Below are 25024 nucleotides of genomic sequence, written 5' to 3' on the forward strand. Positions count from 1 at the left end.
CTCCCTGTCTGTGTGTCTCATGGAGAGCAAGTTGGGGTATGCGAGAAGACAAATTCCTAATATAAGAAATTGTATATGGCCAATAAAGTGATCTTATCTTCTCTCTTATGAATGTTCAGTAATATGTTTTGCCAGTTGTTTGTTTTATTCCTCAATGTTGTTGGGTATTTTTTGTAAGTGCCTTTTAAATGGCAATCACACACTGCACACCATGTTGACCTTCAAGGAATGTGTTGAATACTGTCTCCACAATGCAGAGGCAGCAACTGGTAGGAAGAATTTCACACCACCTACACAGTGCTATTGAAGCAGAGGAAGGCTGAGTGCAATAGGATTGCTCATGGGAGCTTATGAGTCAGAAAAGTTGGCAAATGCATTTTCTAGAGACAAAATCTGTGCTACACATGTAGACGTTTGTATGTTTTAACAAGCTTAGACCTGGTCAATTTTTCCATATGCAGGTATCAGCTAAATGCTTGAGAAAATAGGGATCCGAATAATGAATTTGACATTACAAATGCAATCACAGCTTCAAATTCACTGAAAATTACAGATGGAAAAAAATGAAATAATAGCCATCTATTTTCCAGTAATCATTTTTTTTTGTTTAATAGATGATTCGGTACCAAAGACGTGTATACTGTATAATGCTTGGAAAACTGGCTGTATATAATTCCATTTTCATTCACATTGATCCAGATGTTGGCAGGATCCCTTACATTGTGAAAGCAGAACCTAATCTTTTGCAGAAATGGAATTTCCCTGGATTTGGTCTTAAAAGTCGAGAATAAATTTACAGTAGAAACAGTTCTGGCTTCCGCACATTTATTAATTTATTGCCATTCTTGCCCCCATTGGCCTTATTATTTCTGATCATTCGTTGCTTTACACCACGTTTCTATAATTTAAATTGCTCAGCAACGTGCTGTTTCTTCTGATGATCCCAAAAGGAAGGCAGATAAGCCTGCTTGTTAATACTGCAGATGCTACTGTTGGATCTTATAAATATGTTGTCTTACAAATATTTATGTCTTACAATATCTTATCAATATCTCACACCTGAAGAAGGCTCCACGGCTGAAACGTTGTGTTTTCTCTCTTCTTTTTTTCAGCATGGAATAAACCTATTACTTATATCTTATCAATGACCACATATTAACATTATACCAGGTTATACATATACATACTTCATGTATGGTAAAAGAATCTGTTAAGGGAGGTTATGTATTTTGAAAATAATTATTATAGTATAAGATATAATGTTATTCAGATCAATTAACTGATAACCAAATAAACTGAATGAGCCAAATGGGGCTTTTTGGTATAAGTGACCTTAATTGTAATCTGTACTCTTCATATATGTTGAAGAGAAACTCCTCTGTTACTAATGAATACTGTATGTACTGTACTGTTTGGGGAAACTGGTCTCTACCTAGTGGAAGAAACTACAAGCCAATTTTTGGGTAAGATGTTGTTTGTCTCATAGGTAAGTTAAGCAGTTGTTGTAGTCAGTGATTTACACTTTTTTCCAAGGAGCAGAAAACTGAGGTTGGATGTTTGAATTTTAATGCAAAGGGGTTCACAAGCAGGACAGTTTGATGATGGTTAATGATTAGATTTCAGTCAGAGCTGGCATGGTGTCTATTGCAGGCAGACAGGCTAATTGCATTTGAGCAGATGTAGAGGAAAAGCTGTGATATTTCTTGTCTCCAAAGAAAATAATGTTGACTTGTTTTTAACTTTAAACTGTTTTTCAAGAAGGGTCTGGTGCACAATTTGCCATTGGCTTTGCTTTGTGACAAACAGCCAGTCTTCTCTGAGTGTGTGTTAGAAATGAGATACAAGTAAACTATTTTTTTATTTCATTACACTTAATTTAACAAATAAACAACAAGACGCTGATGTTCATTGTTTATCCAAAGTTTTTAGACAAATGTTTTTGGAAGGGTAAATATGCTTTTGTTCTGAAAACAAACTGTGAACTTAAAAGTGAAATAGCAGATGAAAAAACACTCTTTTCATCGCTTCACCAGTATAGGAGATTCCTACTTTATTCTCAAAACTCTACAAAAGCAATTAACAAAGCTACAGTCATTTGTTATTTCAAGTTCTGTTAATTCACAGTGGAAGAGGCTAAGTAAACTTCTTTTGCTTCTGTCGTTGTGCATTTCTCTGTATAGTATGTGTAATAATACATAACTTTCATTTTCTGGACAGTCTCTCCAGACTGTTCACAGCAGGTGTGTCAGGACCCTAATGTGGGTTGACTGGATTAAATATTTTGTCTTCATAAATAAGGGCATTGCTGCCTCACAGCGCTGGGGCCCTGGGTTCAGTTCCAGACCTGGTGTGCAATCTGCATGGCGTTTGTACAGTATGTTCTCTCCATGTTTGTGTGAGTTTCCTCCCACAGTCCAAAGACATACTGGTAGGTTAATTGGTTTCTGGGAAAATTAGCCCTAGGTGTGAATGAGTGGGTGTCTGTGTGAGCCCTGTGATGGACATGTGTTCAGTCCAGGGTGTACCTTTGCCAGGATAGGCTCCATGTCCTTGGAGAAGCGAAGAAAATTAATGGATGTTTGTCACAATCAAAACAATATTTCTACAAATGTAATATAAATTGTTTTTTTAAAAAAGGACAATAAAAAATTTCCTTTCATACTAAGTCCACAAAATGTGCAGTGTTCCCAGTATCTCTTCTGGAATTTATACACTCCAGGGAAAATAAACATTGAGCAAAAACAGGATGTTCTGTTTAGTTATTTCAATACTTGACAGAACAGGGATAATGATGTCCTTAACCACTATGTTCCTCAAACTAGGAATCAGGTTTGGGGGATTGTTCTGAATATTAAATTTGGGCAGATGCTATTGAGTGATACTGTATATGCCTGTTTGTACTTAGCGAGCGTGATTTTGTTCACCTGTATGGCTCAGCAGGTTCATCAAAGTAAACAAATTATCTAAAGGAACATCACCTTCTATTAGGTAGGCCTGAGTTTTCAAAATGGTTGGAAATATGGAAAATAAGTGGGCTCATTACCAATTGGTGAAAATTTAGATGCATTTACTGTACACATGACTGACATGAAATTGGCCAGCAGCCATATCACCCTGCAACTCACAACTGGCAGAATGACCTCAAACCCCTCTCTTCTTAACATTCTTCTGTTCATAAATATTAAGAGAAATTAAGAGAGTGTCTTGGTCCTACAGTAAGCCTGTTCAGTGTTATTTACAGCTGTAAAAAATGGAGTGGACATGTGGCGATTGAACGGCTTGTGCACTGCAGACCACTGATGCCTTTTCTTCCTCGCGTTCCAGGACAGATTACCTGGTTCGGTTACGAAAGCCCTCGTGGTTTCTGGGACTACATCCGCGTGGCCTGCGGCAGGGTGCCCCACAACTGCCTCAGCAGCATCGAGAGCATGGAGAATGTCCGGTCCTCAAGAGCCAAGGTGACATGGGGCTTGCAGTTAAAATAATTTTAAACATAAACGCAAAGTAAAATTCACCCTACTTATATTATTTGAGGAGGAGCAACCACTCTCTTTCTGCAGAGCGTTTTGTTGTTGTTGGTAATTATTTTCCTGACTGGCACAGAGAATTTTCACCAACAAGCTTCTCCCCCCCAATACTTATGGGAAAATGAATAAATGTATTTAATTACCAAGGAATCACTTTGTGAGAGTGGACGGCAAATGGTTGTAATTAGGACGTTAATTTGAAATGAGTACTATTTTGATTGCCATGATACAGTTTCATGAATATCAAATGAAAATCGCATTTTTGTATATTAGAAGATAACTTTGGAAAGAAGTCTATAGTATGTGATGTAGAGAGCATATGTCTTCTGTCATTATCTGTAAGCTATTGAGCTTTTTCCTAATGGAGCTTATCCGTTCGCTGCCTGAAATACATTTAGTTTGAGACATGGAGGTAATGTATTCGTACAACAATATTAGAAGAAAATGGAGGCAAAGTAGCAGCTGCATAAAGAAACCATATACATGTACATCACATGATTATTAGACCTCAGTGCACAACAGCACTTCATGTTGTTGTACAAACACTGCTAATTTGTTTGCAAATATAATGCTTCAGTACCATCTTTGAAAATGTGTATCGTAGTATGTCATTAATTTCACAGAGATTTGGACTTTGTCCTTTTTGTAGGAATCAGATGTACATTTATGAAAACCTGTTGTTTTCTATTTCCTTCAGGGCCGGGCTTGGATTAGGGTAGCGTTGATGGAAAAACGCCTTTCAGAATACCTTTCTGCAGCCCTGAGAGACTTCAGAACCACCAGGTCGGACAATTCTGTTGTGTTGAATACAACGATTGATTTATTGTGGAAATGTTTTCTTTTGGGACACTATACTGTAGTGGGCGCCATCTTTCAGATGAGACGTTAAACCGAGGTCCTGACTCTCAGTGGTCATTAAAGATCCCCGGGCATTTCTCTATAAGAGTAAGGAGTTATCCCGATGTCCGATCCAAATTTCCCACCTCGGCCTTTACCGTGGCCTCCAAATTGTCCCCATGTATGATGTGATGGACTGGTGCCCTGTCCAGGGTGTACCCTGCCTTGCGCTCGTTGTTTGCTGGTTAGGCTCCGGCTTCCCTCGATGCCGTATGGTATAGAGCGGTTTGGCAAATGACATGGCATGACGTTTTCTTTTGGCAAATAACTTTTTTTTTACTTTGCAGTTCCTTGCTCATTTTTTTGTAGTGCTGTGTCAGAGCTCTCCTATTGTTTGTTAATGAATCCAATAGTCTGGCCCAGTGCCTTACTTGCTTTGAAAAGACAAAAAGCTTGATTCTGCAAGACTTTGCTTTAACCTGTGGCTGTGATTTTGACCCAAAGCCTCCAGTTTAGCGAGCTCTCTTAAGTTAATTAAAATTGACAGCAGAGCAGCCACTTCTCTAGCCTGATCTTGTCAAACCTCAGAAGCCAAGCAAAGCTGGGTCTGGTCATAATAATGGCTGGCAGCCTGTACTGTATGTTGCTACACATCAGTGGTGAATGAATTGGGTCTCCTCCTGTACGTGAAATGCTTTGAGATTCTAGGTGAGTAAGTGTTAAAAATGTACTACAATTAAATATACATATTATACCTGAGTAAATAAACCTGAAAATGAAATTGCTGAAAATGTGCAAAAGTTTGACTTTTGACTCCATCCGTTGTTATTGACTTAATGCTGCTATGAGCTATGAGCAAAATTCTGTTTTGTCTTGAGCAGGAGGTTTTATGAAGATGGAGCAATTGTACTGGGTGAGGAAGCAAACCTGCTGGCCGACATGCTGATCGGCCTCAACGCCATTGATTTCAGGTAGTCATCACAATAGGCCCCTTTTCTGACATTTTTCCTTGTTAACGACTTGCAGCGGAAAATCTGTCTGGAAGCTGGACATCTCTTCCAGAGAGGCATAGCTACGGGTTCTTATCGGAGATGAAGGCTGTCTCTGAAGGGTTTGACGTCAGTTGGGGTCAGAAGTGGTCTTTAAAAACTATTTTTTTCAAAGTGAAGGAAGCAGGCACTGAAATGGCAGAGCTTTAAAATGAACAGATCTCTGGTTACATTTTCTCATGGAACTTATTCGAATGTGTGCTGATCAGTGGTACATGAAGAAGTCAGATGTAGGGTCTTTATTTGTACTATGTATTCTTTGATTCCTCACTCTTGCTTATTACAGTTTTAAAGTCCATTTTTGTTACATAGATGCCCTTTTCTGCTTTTATTGCTCATTACTCTTACTTGGTCAATTTCAACAGGTATGGGATGTTATTACACCCAAATTGTTCTGAGAATGTTTCTGCTCAAAGCCTGCCTGTGTAACAATTGATGCTTCAGAAACAATGAGCTCATAAGAGTGTGCAGTGAATTCCCCTGGAAACGCTGTTCTGCTTGTCTTTCCAAAGACAGTCTCTGTGATGTCTGCAGTGGTAATTATAAAGCCTATTGCATCATGAAAAACATTTTTAGTATTTCTGCTTTGTATTTTAATGGATGATTCACGGGGTGCATATTAAGTAATTTACAGAAAGGTGTTTTGAGGTGCAAATCAAAGAATTAATCCAGGTTATTGAAAAAACATTGTGCAGTATCAAATAGTCAAATATTTCCATTTTATTTTTCTCCTTTGCTTCCCAGATGTGTTTAACATAAAAACAACTGGTTTTTCATTAGACATGGTAAAGAAACAGAAAGTAGAATTACATATTTACATTTCTTATGATAAGATGTAGAGATTTTGTTACTCTGTTTTTCTGTCTTCTGCATTATTGATGGTGTACTAGCATTGCAGTCAGTCCTAGTGGGATACAGTAGATGACGTTGTTTCTCCATTTGCAGTACTTTAGGTAACTAGCATCTTATCTGTGAAAATGTGAAATCTGGTTCTTATTTCACTAAATCACTGCAGCCAGTGGAGAAGAAAGCCTGGCTGATGAAGATAAACTGTATGAACTCCTTATTGAGCACCATGCTTTGTGTGACTGGTGTGTAGAGTGCACACTGACATCTGTGGCACCACTTTTGCAGACTGTTTTGCCATGGTGACCTTTCAGCTGTCTGCTTGCCCAGCCTGATTCAATCTGCTTGGAGATAATGAACCCCCCCCCCCCCCACACACACACACACACTGAGGTCTGACTGACTGAGGGAACACAGTGGTCACCCTGGGAGGGCAGCTTCAAACCCAACCTGTTTTTCAAGCCCTGGGCACATGTGAAGCTGACCCGTGGGTGGTGAATAATAAATATTTTCTTTTAGCTTTCAGTGACAAAAAAGGTCAGCACAACAGAATTCAAAGTTTCTGCTGCCTCGCAGATTTCACAGAAATATTAGCTGGGTAGCAGTTAAAATTGCTGAGCTAATGTAGATGGAGGTATGGAATATGGCTTATTGGGAGTTAAACTATTCTTGCACATTGTTGGAGTAACCATCTCACTTTCATGGTGTAATAACCACTTTAAAAGCTATGGTATAACCAGTATGACAAATTCATGCTGGTTTTCTTCTTACCTCACCTCTAAGCTCTCTCCCTTCCTAATCATCATCATCTTAACCATGGGTCATGACAGAACAGAAAACAAATGGGTAGCTGATGAAACAAGGCAGCAGAGCGTATTTTAAATTTGGCTATGAATTTGGGAAATTAGAATATGGCATGAGATTAAAGTATGACATATTTTAGTTCTGTAATCAAAACAACCCACAGTAAAATTGATGTTGATCTCCATTAACCACTTAACATTTGTTAACCTATTTTACTGTTTGGTGGTCAAAAAGAAGAGTTACAAGATTTTTATAACAAGAGCTCTATTTCCTGTTACGTGATATGCTTTGAGTCCATAGTATTGATTGAAGACGATTTCCTGTATATTTGGCGAGTGAGGAGATTGAGTGTTGCTCTGAGCATAGTCTACCTTTTGCGATTCATGATTGAGTGGAAAAAGCTATTGGTTTAACTACACGTTTCAGCCTCTGGCTCGCCTTGACCATTGCTCGTCAAGTATTGCTGTTTTATATTCTAATGAATCAAGCCTTCATGATGCTGGACAAAAGTAGTGACCCAGTTACACGGACAAGGAAGTGCTGAGTGTTCTGACGTTTGCCTTTCAGTTTCTGCCTGAAGGGGGAAGGCATTGATGACAACCGGCCTGCTGTAATAGACTACACTCCCTACCTCAAGTTCACCCAGAGGTACAGCTTCCCTGTCTCAAGACTTGTTTTTGTTTGCCTGCTGAGGAAGAGAGCATACACCATCCCACTGTTTTAAAATTCCAAATATAAATCTATACCATTTCAAAACCTGATAATATTTAGGATCAGGCATTCATGTTTTAGGTACAATTTGTAATTTCAATTGGGTTCTATTGGTCCAGTTAGATAATAGCTTGCCTGCCTTCTTTTTTCCTCAAATATTGATGTAAAATGAGTAACAAAGTGTTCACTTCAAAGTATTCCGTATTTTTATTCTTTAGATGTTCTTCCAAAAGTTACGATTATTCAGTCTTAAAAATGTTCATGTTATCTAAGACAAAGTAAACTGTACATACAGATGTTTAGATTAGAAAACCTCATCTGAATCATCTTAATGACATTCTACTATTTAAACACTGGACAAATTGAATGTTGTTAAAATCCACAGCTAAAATTAAACCATGTGAATACAGCATTTCTAATTCAACAAGGGAGGTGGAAACAGGGCATCAACATTTAAGTGCATGTGAAATTGGGCTAAACATGGGAGGCGCTTCTGAACACCAAGAACTGTGGCTGTTCATAGCAAAGTGGGTCTGTGATGAGAAGCTTTACGTTCCTGGAATGGATGAATAATGCAGCAGCACTTGAACAACCTGAGAGGAATGTCTTTCACTCTTTTTGAAACTTCCATGTTGTTGCTTGACGGGTGCTTGTTGTTGCGCAGCTCTGACAGTATCAGTAGCGATGAGGAGGAGCTGAGGACTCTGGGAAGCAGTGGCAGTGAGAGCAGCACCCCTGAGAACATGGGGCCAGCCCTCTTCATGGACCAGAGCAGCTGGTACAACAAGTGCAAACGGGTGGAGCAGAAGTACAGGCTGGCCTTGGAGCAAAAGGTAGCAGTAGACACAAAACACTGTCTCAGTGACATGCAGTACTGTTGCACAACTCTTGTTTGTTAACAGTAAAAACTCCCAAGAAGTGAGCAAAGAAGAGCAAGGATCAAGTAGTCCCCATTTACTTTGCAAGACTACAAATAGACTACACTCCTGTCTGTTTTCTTCCTGCAAGATTTCCTTCTGGGATGCCAGGAATAAAACACACAGGCTGTTGAAATGTTATGTTGAGGACCTGAGGCTAGAAAGCAGACAACTGCATTGCCGATCTGTGCGGAATTGTAAACTGTTAAACATATACAGTAATAGCTCCTTAAATTTGTCCTAATTTTTAAGTCTCCTTAATTTACTTACAAATCTTTAAACTACTAAATAGCAGGAAGACAAAGAAGCTGATTAGACTTACAGTGCTCCATTGTAAAGCTTCATCTGTAGAAGCAAAGCAACAGGGGCGAGATTATTTCAACAGGAATGTCTGTGGGCTTTGAAACAATCAGTGACATTAAGCCAAATCTTTGCATCATCTAAAAGCTATTGAGCAATTAGCCACTACTTACATTGGGAAGAATGACCAGTAAGAAAAAAATTTAGAGCCAGATGGATGTGTACTCTTTTTCTAGGAAACAAAACAATGTAATGATCTAAATAATATCGTTTTGTGCATTTAGAGAGCTAGTCGAGGGTTTATTTCCATACCATATGGATTCAAGTTTTCTGTAATAATCCACTCAAATATTGTTACTATTCAGTTTACACTGATGTTTTTAAAACATACTGTGTAATATATGGTATCAGAAGCACTCTTGAGTTAGTTAATGCAGAATTTGACTGTACGCTTGGGATTGGGATGTGATGAAAACCAAGGCTGATACATTAAGCATTAGCTTTGGGATTCTTTAACATTGTAGTGTATACATTCATCTTTACAGGCTATTAAGTGTAAAGATATTTTACACACCTATTGGGTATATTTGACCGAGTGAGGGGAGAAATCATACTGGACAGGTACATTTCCAACCTGCAGCTTAAGTAGATAGATTTCAGAGTGACTTGGGGACTACAAGCTCCAGGATCCTTAGTAAAAAATTATTAAGAGGCAGTGGATCCCAACCCCAACAGATAACTTTGCAGAACTGATCAGCACTGTTATAAAAGACCCTCTAACAAAAGTTAGCATTTTTTAAACCATTTTGAGATGCAAATTTTGGGCACGTTCCTTTCTTTAGAGGTGAAACTGAAGTAGATTGTGACCCAAGCCTGTAGTAGACTTTAACGATAGTAGAAAAAGCCCTCTGGTTTGTTTTAATTTGTTTTTGTGAAGTGGTAAAGGGCTTAGCTGTCAGACCTCTACAAAACTACAAAGGTAGCCAGTGCTGTAGAGAAAATGTTAGGCTTCTGTCTGTATTTTTATCTATGTTGTATTGTATTATGGTGTTGTGTACACCCTGCTTTTAAAAGACACCCTGGCACACAACCTTCCCCCACACTGTGTTCCATTTGGACAGTGATTTTACAGCAACCCAGAATTCTCATAAGCTCATAATAAAGGCATTCCTGACCCAGCTTGTATAGGTGAATCTGCAGCTACAAATCCAGTCAGTTACAGATCCTCAGCCACTCTGAGGAAACCTTGTGAAATGTCCTGAATAGACTATGTACTGTAGCAGTACAGGAGGTGCCAAATTCTTCTCTCTTTCTGTAACACAGGTAACCACTATGGAAGAAAACGACAGAGGGAGTATATAGAGTGTCAGGGCAGAGATGTTTTTCTGGTCATAAAGAGAAAGAAATAGGAAGTAAGCAAATGGGCAGATCTTTAAACTCTGTCCTTAGTCATAGATGCTCAGAAGATCATGCTCAAAGAAGGACCTGGAAGCTTCCAGTGAAAGGACATGCCGACGTGTCATTGTCGGAACAATGTGGTTAGAACACACTGTGCTTGGTCTATTAGAGAGTAGTCTAAGGGAAGGAAGAGATCTAATAATAAGGACTCTCAGACCGTACTACTGTCCCAACCTGTAAGGACAAAAGAGAAAATTCTGGGGCCATGTGAAATGCCTGCAACCTTGGTGAAGGTGAAGACGGGAGAAGACCTTTCCACCCAGTGTAGGAGTGGCCCCTTCCATGCCACACCTCATCCTCATTGGTTGGGGCCATAACATATTTGCCCCTGTGTGAGCAGAGTCCTGCCTTCAATGATAGAAAGAAACAGAAGAAGGATGCGTGCAAAAGAAGGATGCTTAATGGATGATAAGCTGGATGAGATGATTCCATTCAGACACCTAAACTCTTACCTCAGAGCCTCTTAGCCTCAGAGGGGGCACCAGAAAGAACATACATAAGGGGACAAAGGAGAGAAATGAGAAGGGAGAAAGAAGGAAAACTTTGGCACCAACTGTTCTCCAGGAACGGAGAGCCATCTTTCTAAGGGTGCTGGAAGTTTATTGGTGGGCCGGAAGTGCAGGATAACAGATTATTTTCATGTTGTATTTACTTGAGTTTTGGTGCAGGTAGCTGGGTTGCTCACCTTTGAAAGACACTGTGACACTTGGCCTTCCCTCCAGTGTGTCCAGTGTGTTATATTTAAATTATAAAAATAGTATAAACAATTATTACAGATACATCTCATACCTCGGGTGGCCTAAACTGTTCAGGCAACTTGTCCACAGTTCTCTTTTACTCTCCACAGCTACCAGCTATGCCAGGTGCTTTTTGTTGCAACAGGGGCTGCTGTGTCACTGGAAAATGTATATCAAGCAGACCATATATGCTGTACATATCTGCCCCCGCCATTTGCACATCACCCAGAAGGCATTCAGTCTATTAGTCCAAAATGAGTCATTTCTTGCAGCTCCGTTAACAGTGGCGTAACATCAAAAAAATGGTTTTCCCTTCCAGGAATCACATCAGAGAACATAATATAATAATAAACTATTTTATATGGCGCCTCTCTAAGCACTTAAATCTGAGATCTTTCTTAGCCGTTTTCCTATTTTCCCATCAACCGACCTTTCCTCGATTTCTTTCTAAACCTTCTTATTCATCTACTGATCTCTCTCGTCCACACTTCCTCCTCTTGACTTATTCTCATACACATGTTGTTGTTTTCTCCTTATCCTCAGATTCCTGCTCTCACCCTCATTTCCCCACACACCTGCAGAAGGCTTCATTGCGATAACGAGAATCCGTTGCTCTGTGGCTGCATGAGATTTCATGAGAGGATGACCAGATCATTCAATCTATGATCTTGTGATATGTTCACTTACTGTAGCATTATAATGTAGGTAATGAAGTCCACTTCATCTTTTTAGTTTCCCCTCTTTTGGTAGGATTCTCTTACTCCCACAGGTACACGCCACAACATAAACCACATGACTAATCACATGCATTACATAGCTCAGGGACTGCTGACCTAGAATGTAAGGTATATCTACAGTAGTCTTTTATCCTGAATGCCCATGTGTTGATCTACAGCACAGTGAAGTCCTAGTCTTGTTGGTTTGTCAGGGTTACCTGGAGGAGCTGGTTCGCCTTCGAGAAGCCCAGCTGTCTGAGTCTGTCTCCCAGAACAAAATCCTCCTTCAGAGGCTGGAGGAGACGGATATCAGTCACAAGCTGGAGAAGGAGCAACTGGAGTACATTGTTCTTGAGCTGCAAGACCAGCTGTGAGTATACCAGCCTTTGGGTTTAAGCCTGTGCTAGTGAAACACATCTCTGCTAAAGGTTATTCATGGTCTTCTTAAGGATTGTAAAATTGTTAACCTACCATTACTGAATTAATTGTTCTAGAAATGAACTTTTTAGGGTTTTTCCAACCTAAATGTCTTGTGCACTTGTCTTCCTAATGCAATATCCAAATCATTTAAATATTTTTTCCACTGTTTGGCAACTTAACTGCTGCATTTAACACATTTGCTATGGAGTTAAGAATCTGAACAGTTATTTATGTAACTTTAGACACTAAGAAAAGGTAAACACCTTAAACACGTATGAAAACCTAAAAACTTTAGATCAAGAAATTAGCTAAATCTGACATTCCTGATTTTTTCTTTAATTTCTTTTTGTTGCGATTTGCATGTGAAAAATATTTTCAATGGCCTGTGAGATCTGGTACTGCATTACTCTGCAGCATTATCATCTTTATAATTACAATAATTGAGAGCATTTCTTCAGGTCCTAATTACATTGTGGCATATGACATTGACCATCCAAATTTTATTTAGAAAAATGTGTAAGGGTGTTGCCATGTCTCAACGTTCATCAGATCTTTATTTTTATATAAATAAGTGTCCTCTTGTTTCTTTCTGTAGCAATTTTGTTCCCCTCTCAGAACATTCCTTGGAATAGTGTGTAACACCTTTTAGAATGTGATAAACTGACATGGGATACTTACATATCCAGTCATACAGTACATTAAAAATGTGTATTGGAATGACATTTTATCAGATGATGCAGAATGCAGTTGTAGCTTGACATTTCAATCACAGCAAGAAACTGAAGGGCACCCTCATTAAGGATCCTTTGTTCTAAAAGAAGTAATACAGCCCAGTTTGTTTTCTGCATATTGCATATGTTAAGGGTTTAAGAGAGAAAGAAGCTCTTATTACAGAAATTAACTGGTCTTGCCTCCAGATAGGGAACAAAGCATAAAGAACATAATGATTTTTCTGACTTGCAGTGTGGTGCAAAAATGATTCAGGTTTCAAGATGATGGACACATTTTCCAATTCAAAAGTGGAATTGGCAAAGAAATGTACAAAGCTCCTTCCTTGAAGTGATATATTGTCTCCGAGAGAAATGTACAGTAAAATATGAGCCCAGGCGTGTAAAATGGAAATACTGAATAAACATTTGCTACCAGCTCAGAAACTCCCGTCTTGTATTTTTCCCCCCATTGTGTTTCAGAAACTGAATGTTCAGTTCAGCACTTGAACAGTCCATTAAAGTGCGGTAGTTTCATTTAGCCTTTTATCCAGTGCTGCTGCTCAGTAAATTACAGTATGAGCCACATGCTTGATGACACCCAGTGTAATCAGACATCTCCAGGCTCTTTTCAAGAGCCAGCCATAGTCTTCAATGAGAGTGACAGAGAGCTTGTACTTGAGGTTTTTTAATGGTAATTGCTTTGGCCAAAAAAAAATGCAGCTTCTGAAAAGTGTTCACTCTGGTCAGAACACCAGCTTCACAGCTCTACCACACTATTGTTAAGTGTTTTAAATGATCTCTTTTGTCTGTGAAATGCTAAGCAGATGTGATATCTTTCCGCATGCTACTGCCCAGACAGGAGTTTGAAACATAATGAATCTTGAGCACTCTCCTCTGTCATTCCCTTTCCTAATGAATGGAGGAAGCACAGGATCCTCTTAAATTACAAGCATGTCTTTTGAACATTGTCATTTAGAATAATTTAATTCACTTTGTATTTTCTATCTGCGTGTAGGCACTGAGCCTGTCTGTCTCTGTATGCTCTATTCACACCTCAGCACTGTTGACCCTAAAATGCCTGTATTTACAGGTAGTTTCAGTTATCATTAACCGTTAGCAGACTGTGCTTGGATGAATGTCTGTCCATCAATTTATTTTCAGGAAGCCGCTTATTCATAATCAGGGTAGTGGCAACCCAGAGCCTATAATGGACACGTGATGCACAAGTTTGGGGCTACATCCTGGATGGAACACCTTTCCATCACATTGCAAGCATACAGGGACCAGGGACAATTCTGAAACACCATGTAACCTAACCAGTTCATGGTGTTGGAAAGCCACATGAAAACGGGAAGAAACTGCAAACTCTTTACCGAAGGCACCTCAGTCTGCAATCGAACTCAGAACCCAAGAGCTGTGAAGCAGCAGCATTGACCAGCACAGTTTGTTCACCAAATAACTGATATTGTCCTGATTTCATACTGTCACCTACAGTACCAGTCACCTAAGACTGAATGTCTGAAGGTAATCCCAGGAGCTTTGTTTAGATGCAGTCAGCTTCCATATCATTTTGATCCTGGTATACATCGCAAGCCAAGTTGTTCCTTACTGTAGATGTCCTCGAAAAAGGGATATTTAAACCTTCACTTTTTTTTCTGTTTTTCTAGTGCTTTCCATTTATGATTGTTTTCATGAACATGAGGTTCACACAAATGCAACCCCTAAAACTTGCTGCTTCCATGATGTTTTAGGTTGTTATCTGGATCTGGTGTGAAATGGGTTGCTGTAATAGTGCTACTATACTGATAGAAACACTGCACTATAGTCTGCGCTCAATTTGTTTAATGCAATAAAATAACAATGTGAATTAAATATGTACTGTAAACGTGGGATCTCGATGTGTCCTGTATGTGTTTGCAGCACTTCATATTGTTTTGTTCAGTTGTTCAGTAACGTCTGGACAGCTGAGGTATTAACTGGTCAGACCAAACCTGTTTATTGTCCCAGAACTAGCTAATGCTGCAGTCTCTGGTGTTTCTCAGAGCGCCAACTTGGCTCTATTCCGCAATTTTAATCTTTCTGCTCTGCTTTTTAAGCTTTAGTTAATCTTATCTGAAAATTTCTGGGCCCTGGAATTAAACTGGATTTTTCGGATCTGGGTTTTAAATCCCATGGAATCTGACTGAAGCCCACAAACTCATTATAACTAGTAAACTAAATTTCATCTTGCCTTATGCTTTAACTTGAAGAACTGGATTTCTCATTTTTAATGGGACTGTGCAAGTGAAGTATATTTTATGGACAGCAATATATACTTTTTGTCTGCAGATGTGTTTCTGAAATCAATGTACAAGTCTACAGGCATGAAAAAGCAGTCTTGAAGATTCAACCTCAGATCTCATGCTCTTGAGATTGTATCCGAGAAGTGCAAATTGAGTTTGGGATCTTTGGGGATGTAACTTGGGAACACAATTGACTTTTTTGACTGTAATTATTTGTGGAATGTGGGATGTGGAAAGCACAGCCTACTGTTTGTTTAGGAACTGAGTTTCTTTTTTTAAAAAAAGTCAAAAACAATTCTGCAAAAAAACAAGCAGACAGATGTCTGAGATTCAATAAACTTGACTCAACTGTAAACTTGCACAAAGCAGACAAATGACAACCCTGTGACCAGGATCCCCAGGGAGATGTCAGGCAGTCATATGATTTTAAATTCATATTTGTTCTACTGTAATTTGGTTAGCTCAATGCTAGATTGAATAAAGAACAAAATGCTCCATTTTGTTTGTCCGGTTATTAACCGTGTTCATGACCATATAACAGCCCCCAAAATTGTTAATTTTGCTAAATTCTGAAAAATGTAATATTAAAACATAACAGGTATACTTTCCTTTGCTATGCAGACTTGCTAAGCACCATTTTAAATGTATTATACTGTACATCAGTAATATACTGTACTACATTTCTGTAGTTCTTACTTCAATCCAAGTAATATGCAAAATTTGAAAAAAAGTTGCTTTAAGATGCTTTAAATTCATGTCTGTGAACTCTTTAGGCACGGGTGCTAGTGTTCTGTCTCTGCAGCAGTTGTGTCCTTTTAAATTAAAGTCGAAAAAATTGTTTGGTGGGGTGAAAATCTAGGGTGGTGTTCAGAATATTCTAGAAAATGCAATAGAATCAAATAGTATTTGTGTGGTACATTTGGGCTATTGTGTATATTAATTTGGCAGAAGCGATGGACGATACTGCAGAAGTCACATTGTGAATTAACTCCTGTTTCTCGGTCTTCTTTTCAAAGGACTGTTTTAAAGAATCATGACCTTAGATCAAGACAGGAGTTAACTGCTCACCTCACTAATCAGTGGCCTTCACCGGGTGCTCTGGATACAAAAGCTGTTGCCCTGGATACTCTGGCGTACAGGAAGCACACCAGGCAGTGGAAGGAGTATGTGTTCCAGGACTCTGTGTATGAATTCTGTGGGTCAGCTGTAGTGGGCTACTTGTGAAAACCTACTGTATACAGCTACGGCACTTACAACCATAGTGGATACTTACACAAGAAACACCATTGCTTACAACAGAAAAGCAGCCCTCTCTTAATCACTGTGATGGATTATTGTAGATTGCTCTTGAAAATTCACCTTGTACAAATTGACAACCATATGGGTAGTGGAAGTATAAAAATTTGGAGCACTGCATTTTCCTCTAATGTTAATGGTGTGATTTCTGTTTATTTGAAAGCTAGATAAATCTGATCTGTTTTTTTGGTATAGTAGCAAAGCAAAAGAAGAAAACAAAGGGTGAATTCAGATGATTTTCTTCTTTTGTTGTGTTTTAACTCTCTAATTAAATGGAAAGAACCACTTATTGTCCAAAGTCAAGAAGCATGTAAGTTCAAGTTAACCATAGCCATAATTACCAGTCTGTTGCAGAATGATTAATGTAATCCTCAAAGCTTACAATGATTGTAAAACCAACAAATGTGTCAACAGAATGAATACATATAATGTGTTTTTTTTTGTACAGTTCTCTAAGAAGAGATGAAACATGGTTTTATATGTGTCCTAGTTTAATTGCCTGTTTCTAAGCAGTAGAATTTGTAGAGTTGTACTGACTTTTAATCAGGAGTGAAGATGGTGTTAATATCCCAGTCCCTTCTTATTTTTATTCATGAATTGGGATCTGTTGTGCCCCACAGTTCTGTTGTTGTACAGCTCAGTATTTTAAAATGTGTCACATTGTGAATAACGGTGTTTGAGGCCTTTTCTCTTTTTGTTTTAGTGTTGATATTAATTTCTAGAGCTGATTATGGGAAAACTATACAAATGCCATTTTCACATGTTTTCTAGGGTCATTCACGGCATTGTCATTTTAATAAATAGAACCCGAAGTGAATCTGCATTGAAAAGCACCCAGCAGCGGGATTGTAGCTTGCCAGTTCAGCGTCAGATTATTTTTCGTTTTAATAAATCTGACTGCATTCATGAGGGACGAGGAACGCTCTCCCCTGCTATGCAACCTTTACTCATATGTTTGAAGCACAATGCATGTGGCATGATGAAAATGAGCAGAGCGGCATTTACCAAGCTCTTTAGACGGCCTTTTAAACCGAGATGCAATTTTCAGTTGGCTTTCCATGGACTGTAAAAAACCACGGTGAACTTTGTCCATTTTCCTCTTAAATGTGTGATTTTTTTTCTTCAGATGTTAAAAATGGTTTGTGCTGCAGTGTTCCATTATTGCTTGAATGCCTGGGCTTGACAAAAACATGAGTCACATGCCTCCTTTTCTCAATAATATTGCTTTAATATTATTTAAAATGGAAGATTAGGACAGAGGCAATAGCTCTGACTGAACCTTTTATGCACAAGATTGTTTGATTTTGATGTGCAATTTCATGTATATTTTTAACTTCATTGTATATTTGTAACTTCATGTATTCTTCATATACTGTAGTAGAGCCTCTAATATTCTGATTAAAAATCCTCAGATCATCCCAGCTGTCTGAAAAACAGGCACCTGGAGTTCTCATCTCCGAAAAACACATTTCTTTTGTGTTTGTCAGTCAGAAAGCTTTCAGTAGTGCAAAATGGCTCACTAAAGGGCCTTAAAACATTGCTTTTCAGGTGTTTAAGGAGGAAATAACACATAGAGATATTAAATAAATAGTAAATGTAGGTTGGAGACTATTGAAAGTTTTGTCTGAATGGGAAGTCTTACCTTAAAGGGTCTTGACTTTTCAAATATTTTGGATAATATTAAAGGGTTGTGATACTTGTTGCTTGGCTGTATCTACAGATTTGGAATAGTTATTAACTAACCTTTATTTTTAGAGTATTGCAAATATTAAATGCTAACAATTATGGGATGATGAAGGTGCCCATACTTATGACTGAGACAACTTGAGTATATTTACTTAAGTTGTTGATATCTTTATTTTAATAACATTAGCGTAAGTAATGAATCTGAATGCATTGAGTTGCTCTTGTTATACATTTTACAAAAAGACTCCTTTACTCCAGTTTGGATTGCAGAAGTTAAAGGCAGTTAACAGCTTGAAATCCAACCACATTTAAAGATTTAAAGATTTCTGAAAAGAAGATGATCTTCACGCGGCCTCTTTCTTTCAGTTCTGACAGAAAGAGCTTCCGAAGTCTGGAGCAGCTTTCAGCCGAAATCAGCCTGTCCCAGACCTCCCTGGACCCTGCTCATATACAGGACCTGGATAGCAAGCAGGATGAGTCCCACTCGCAAAGTGAAGGTACGGTGTGAATAGTACTGTGGGCGGTGCAGGTTGCAGTGACAAAAGAAGACTAAAACAAATCTCTGGTTTTCATGACTGTTAAGTAAGATGTTGAGATACTACTCTAGATGCCCATTTTGTCTCCAGAAATAGGTCAAATTGGATGTAGAGCAGACATTTCAATATAGCAGCGTTCAGCTAGGAGAGCTAGACCCAAACACATTAAGGAACTACAGACATAGCTGTGTACTCTACAGAGAAGTTCTGACACAAGAGCTCCTCACTGGGCTTTCAAAGCTCCCCAGCAGGGGACAGAGCCCCGAGGGAAAGTCTGGGTCCCTCACTGGTTTCAATCAATCAATCAGTCAAGGTTTATTCATCAATGCACGAACAGTAGAGCATACACATTTTGTTAGCATTTTGGGCAGCTGAAAATCCATAAACTGGTTCAAAACAATACCTATCAATAACCTGGGATAAGAAAAGGGCTGTTGTCTGAAGTGTTAATGAAGCCATCTCCTTTCTTCTCTTTCCTGTTTCATGGTACGACACATACATGATGCTTTTCATGTGCAGTTGTGAGGTGCTGGAGATGAAGTGAAAAGCACATGGCATTCAGCTTTGTAATGATCAGTGTTGGGGAAGGGTACTCTGAAAAAGTTACTTATTACTCTTCCAAGTTACTGGTGTAACAGCGGTGTTGTTGGCAATGAAATGCGTTGTCCGCGAGCTCGTTAAGAGGGATTGAGATACTGGTGGTTTGTGGCCACTTTCCCTTCCAGGGCAGGGACAGCAGCTTACAGGTCGAGGATCAGCCTCTCCAGCCCCAGCTGGGGAAGAGGTGACCACAGCAGGTGCCATCTGTCCCTCATCACAAAGCTGCTTATTGCCAGGAAGGGGTGCAGCAGCCCAGACCCTATCCTGGTTGCAGGGCCGGACTTCACTGTGGACGGGATAGCAGTCCATCACAGAACATCCACTGGCGGTTTAGAGGCATCAGTCAGCCTGAGCAGGGTGTCTCTGGAACTTGGGAAAAAACACAACCCCTGGAGATAACCTGTTCGGTGGGGAACATTGCAAACTCCGCCCAGAAGGCACTCAAATCCGCAATCCAGTCCAGGATCCAGCATGAGAGAGTGGTGCTAAACACAGTGCCACTGGACTGGCCTGTTGACTTTACTGTAGCGCAGTGATCCAAAGTCTTTTTTTTTAATCTCATTCTGAAAGGATCCCGTGGAATCGGCCTTCATCACACGACTTGCCAGCTCTCCCACTCTGTTCCTTGTGTCAAAATGTGTCATTTGAGATGTTCCCAGAAGAGCAGGAAAGTAATCCCGGGACTGTCCTTTTGTTTTCTTAGGTAAGGAAGACACCCCATCCTTACTGGGGTTATGTGGGTCTTTAACATCTGTGGCCAGTTACAAGTCTCTCGCCAGCCTCAAGTCAAGTGAATGCCTTGCGAGTCCCATCACAGAGATGACCAGCCCAGGTTTCACCCCCTTGTGAGCGTACGTCCTCTTCAGTTAGAGACCCAGATGGTCCTCGCTGTGCCATTGCATTGCTGCATCCTTCCAAGGTCTCTACAGTAAGAAAAGCTATGGAGAGACTTCACGTATTGTTTCTAGACCATTTTGTAAACCAAGATCGCTGTGTTCTTGGCCACCTCTATTGCACCTTTGACTGGCATTTCCCCGGCTGTAAGGGTTATCAGCTTTTGATTTTGTAGGACGTTTTCTTTCACGAAGCATAGAACCTATATCAAGGGGAGGCATCAGAATAAAAGGCAAGGATCACTCCCTGGAACCTGGCTTTCTGTACTGCTGATGGGATAAGACAAAACACAGCTTAAAAGTTTGATACCTAGGAAAAAGGACAAAAAAAGCATTCACAGTGAAATATTTTATGAAATTCCCCTTGATAGTATTACATTTATTCATGGAGATGGGAACATGGAAAGTGATATTGATCGTTTGCTTTTTTTTTACCATATTATAATATTTATAAAGGGCATAGGAGATTTACAATTTTAAAGTACAGACTACAAGCAGGCAGGCAAAAGGAAAATTCTCATACATTGATCTGATGTCAAAGGAAGAAATATTACATTGCATTCGTTTTATCTTTCTTGGCAAGACCCTCAAAAGCTGGAACATGATAGTTTCTGAATGTAACCCTTAGCAGGTTCAGCTTCTGTTCTGTGCAGCCAGTGGTAGTGATCACATAGTCCTTTCTGTGCCTTTACGTCTTCAGCTTTCACAGCGGTGAAAAGCAGCCAAAAAATGTTTGAGCCACATGGTGCATCAATTGAATGTATTTGTTTACAAATAATATTGGCTGCTTTTAATTTAAAGAGGTCCCTGCCCTTGAAGAGAGAGGCCTTTCACACACATGTAAAGAAGGGGAACAAGCCCGTTTTGTAACTTTGATGTTTAGGAATTTCTAAATTTACTGCTAAATATTCCTATTTCCTATGGGAAGTATCAGAAGAGTCACAGATTCCTCCTATAATCATCACATCCCCATTTCCAAAATATATCTTTCATATAAAAATTATCTGTTGCATTAGTGTCTGAGAAATTAAGCACTTTATTTCACCATATTGCAACACTCCAAAAAAAAAAAAGATTTTATTATTTAAAAAGCTCAAGAACATTTTTGGGGGAATTTCTGTAAGATGCTGCTTGTAAGCTCTCATGCACCCTGGGAAATCAATTCCTCTATTATTCAGACACTGATGAAATCCTGAAATAGTTTTGCATGAAATACTGTGTTGAGCTAAAAATGCAAGATGAGATTTCAAGCATTGATTTATTTTAGATTACTGTTGCAAAATGTCGGTGAGATGCTCTGTATTCTTTAAAAAAGTCCCTGAAGTATGCGTTAAAGGGGTTGATTTAAAAGAGTCAAATGAGATCTCCTGATCTTTGATGCTTGTGCTGCTTCGCAGTTGTTGCTGTTACAATTCTGCCTGAAAATGGGATTCATCCAAATGGAAATTAGGAAAATGTTGCTTCTGCTTTAGGTTAATTCTTACTTGTTGTATTATTTTTATAGTACATGTTAATGTTGTGGTGTTGATCTCAAAACTGTCCAGATCTTGTGTTATGAAAATCACAACAGGTGTTAGAGGAGCTACAATGTGATGTAAACTGGTGATGTTTGGCTTTGTATTAGCTACTTACAGTACGTGTTTATTTTCTGGGTTCAGTACACCAAGGAGGAACACAGCAGGTTAGAAATACTTTTTTTCCCCCTTCATTCTTCCTTTTTTGCTGCAGGTGCAGAGTTCAGTTTGTTCAGCATGTTCACATTTCCATTTTCTTTGAGCTTCTTTTCTTGTGGGGTTTAAACGTATTGTTCTAATATGATCTTTGAAACATTTATAAAAGGGTTATAAAATCATAGAAAATGTATGTTTTTATTTATTCTATTTCATTTTATTGGTACAATCATTTTTTTTATATGGAGTAGTAATTGTCTGTTGTTCCTTATAGTATGTTGTACAATTATTTTTAAAGCAATGCAAGTTATTGAACTGATGAATGTACCATCCGTTCTTGGTAGGTTACATATACAGTAAGATTAGTACATTTTACATTGCTGACATCTAGTTCCCTGTGTCCTTGGTGAAAAGACCAAATTAATTTTAAGCCTGCAGAAGGCTGATAAACTCAACTACAATCGATTAAGATTCTAGACAGCTGCTCTGTCAATCTCATTAAAAGCTGTTAACAACAGTCGTAAATCAGGAAACTCTTTTGAAGTGTAGACAGTTGCATTTGGTTTGATTAGATTTAGGTTTGTTCAGATTTAACCACAGAATGGATTTCAGTCCAGTGAACCACTGTACACACTATACAGTATGTACACATTTTGTTAGCATTTTGGGCAGCTGAAAAACCATAAGCTGGTTCAAAACAATACCTATCAATAACCTGGGATAAGAAAAGGGCTGTTGTCTGAAGTGTTAATGAAGCCATCTCCTTTCTTCTCTTTCCTGTTTCATGGTACGACACATACCTGATGCTTTTCATGTGCAGTTGTGAGGTGCTGGAGATGAAGTGATAAGCACATGGCATTCAGCTTTGCAATGATCAGTGTTGGGGAAGGGTACTCTGAAAAAGTTACTTATTACTCTTCCAAGTTACTGGTGTAATTATTAGATTAAAAAGATTAAATAATTAAATTAATAAGGCATCAGGCAAAATTGTATGCCTTTACATAGTAATTGTACACACAGTATATAGATCACTAACTTATGATGTTTTGAAATTATTTCCCCCCAAATACAAAGTAATCCCTTTCAAAACTAACTTGTTTCTGGAATAGATTACTTTTAAGAGACCCCCACAATACTAATGATATACCTTTTTAGATGAAAATCATCCAATATTTTTGGTCACGTCAACCTGACTTTGGAGTGGCCAAACATGTCTTTTTTCCCCATCTCGGCTCACAGCTATGAACCCCGTGCCCGCACACGGGGGAGAATGAGGAAGTGGAGGCAGACTCCTCTGCCCTGAGCACCTTCAAGCTGCTGGACTCCGGCAGGAGGTTCAGTGCCAATTGGAGGTGAGGCTTGTCCCTCGCCATCTGTGCGACAATCTTGCCAGTACCCATGAGTACCCATCCTGCCCTCACTGGTGCTTAGTCAATTGTGCGCTGTCACTTGGGGAATCCATTTCACAGCTGTTTAGTGACATGACCTAGGATCAAACCTATAACCTTAGAACACAACCAGGACACGGGCATGTATCTGTATTGAGCCACTAGGGAGATCAGTAATAACAGCATGTGCTAGTTGAGAAAGTACATATCCATGAACAAAAACATTTTGTGTTTCTGGGCCATGTGCTCGTTCATTTTTTCTTTTCCAGATGCATAACGGAAGGTGAGCACCGGGAATGTAGTCTTGGAAGCAAGTAATGCTCAAAAAGGCACAGCTTTGGTGAAGCAGATGAATGCCTGTATTCCTTCTGCTGTAATCTTCTGCCTTTAGGCTCCTGTCCTCTCATGAGACAAAAAAATACATATGTTTTACAGTTAATAAGACATATATTTTTGACTTTCTTTTAACTTGAATCATGATAAAATAACCAGATCAGACCTTTAACCACGAATAAATCCACACTCAATGTCAATACCACCTTGCACCTTTTCTCCAGACTTTTTATGTACAAAATCAATTGTAACTTGCAGACAAGACTAAAATGTCAATAAAAAACCTGCAAAAACCTGTACATTTACAATAATTGTACATATGGTATATATTTATTAAGAATGATTAGGTCAATAAACAATTAAGCATGACTAGTTTGGGTTTTTGCTTTCTGGACATTTGGGTCAATTGCTTTTAATGTTATTGGCAGCTGTGAAAGGGAGAGACTGCTGGCTAATGGGTTACCATGCCCTCCCAGACTGAAGCCTTAATGTTTGTGTAATATTTCATATTACACAGAGACAAGGCAGTCCTCCTTCTTGGACTGGGCTTAACTGGAATTAAGTAATGGATGCCTTGGCTTTTGTCATCTTCACTGTGAGCAAACAAGCACGTGAGACACTAAAAATACCTGATTCCTTTCAAACAGGATGGTTATCAATGGTGAGAGAATGTGTGTTGTCTATAACCTGATTTAAAACAGTATTTTATTTAATTGGTCTTGACCCTGTGTGTGTGGGTACATACTTGTTATCTGGTCTAAGATCACATTTCTTTTTTGTTTCTGTATAATGCTAATTTTTTCATTGGAAACATCGGTTGTCCTTCTTTTTGCAACTTGTGGTCTCTGTACAGTATATTGAATTGTTTGTAGTCTCAGTATGACACGTTGTGGATTACTCTCTCATCTCAGGACGCCTCTCTCACAATACCCAGAGCTCTGCGTTCTGTCACCAACATCCTTGATGTCAAATTCTGTGTTGTCTGTATGCACAATAAACAAAGTTTTTTTTCTATCTGATGCTTAGCTCTGGGCTGTCATTATTCAATCTGATCCCAAGTTCTGGGTTGGCGTTATTTGGACTCGGGTCAGGCTTCAGGCCAAGACACTGTCGTCAATTAACATCACAGGGTGGAAGCGAAGCCCAGCTGCTACAATTATATGTAAGTACAGTCACCACCATTATTATTGCTTACATCAAAGCATGTAATGACTTTGTCAATAGCGTCATATGTACAAAATTATATGGCTACTTTGGTGGTGGTGTCATGTAGGGGACTCATGCCCTTGTGGGTTGCCCTTGTGGGTT

The 25024-nt window shown here is 39.1% G+C and overlaps 1 protein-coding gene across 3 annotated transcripts in view; it reads left to right on the top strand.

Moving 5' to 3' along the window:
* The window catches only part of rundc3b (RUN domain containing 3b), a 41762-nt gene extending 17027 nt beyond the window's left edge, over window positions 1-24735 (top strand). The window contains exons 3-12 of one of the 3 annotated variants that reach the window (XR_015925617.1): window positions 3325-3458; window positions 4225-4310; window positions 5246-5335; window positions 7631-7711; window positions 8439-8607; window positions 12115-12272; window positions 16331-16477; window positions 18663-18793; window positions 20136-23347; window positions 23653-24735. Coding sequence is in view for 2 of the 3 variants with exons in the window: in XM_088600629.1 (XP_088456755.1) it covers window positions 3325-3458; window positions 4225-4310; window positions 5246-5335; window positions 7631-7711; window positions 8439-8607; window positions 12115-12272; window positions 16331-16477; window positions 18663-18793; window positions 20136-20281 (1142 nt within the window). In the remaining variant the exon portion in view is untranslated. Of the gene's footprint in view, window positions 1-3324; window positions 3459-4224; window positions 4311-5245; window positions 5336-7630; window positions 7712-8438; window positions 8608-12114; window positions 12273-16330; window positions 16478-18662; window positions 18794-20135 lie in introns of all 3 variants that reach the window. The other 2 variants (XM_088600629.1, XM_088600630.1) reach the window with 2 other exon arrangements.
* The last annotated feature ends 289 nt before the right edge of the window (window positions 24736-25024 follow it).

The sequence above is a fragment of the Lepisosteus platostomus genome, chromosome 12, assembly GCF_059453375.1.
Source record: "Lepisosteus platostomus isolate fLepPlt1 chromosome 12, fLepPlt1.hap1, whole genome shotgun sequence".
NCBI lineage: Eukaryota > Metazoa > Chordata > Actinopteri > Semionotiformes > Lepisosteidae > Lepisosteus > Lepisosteus platostomus.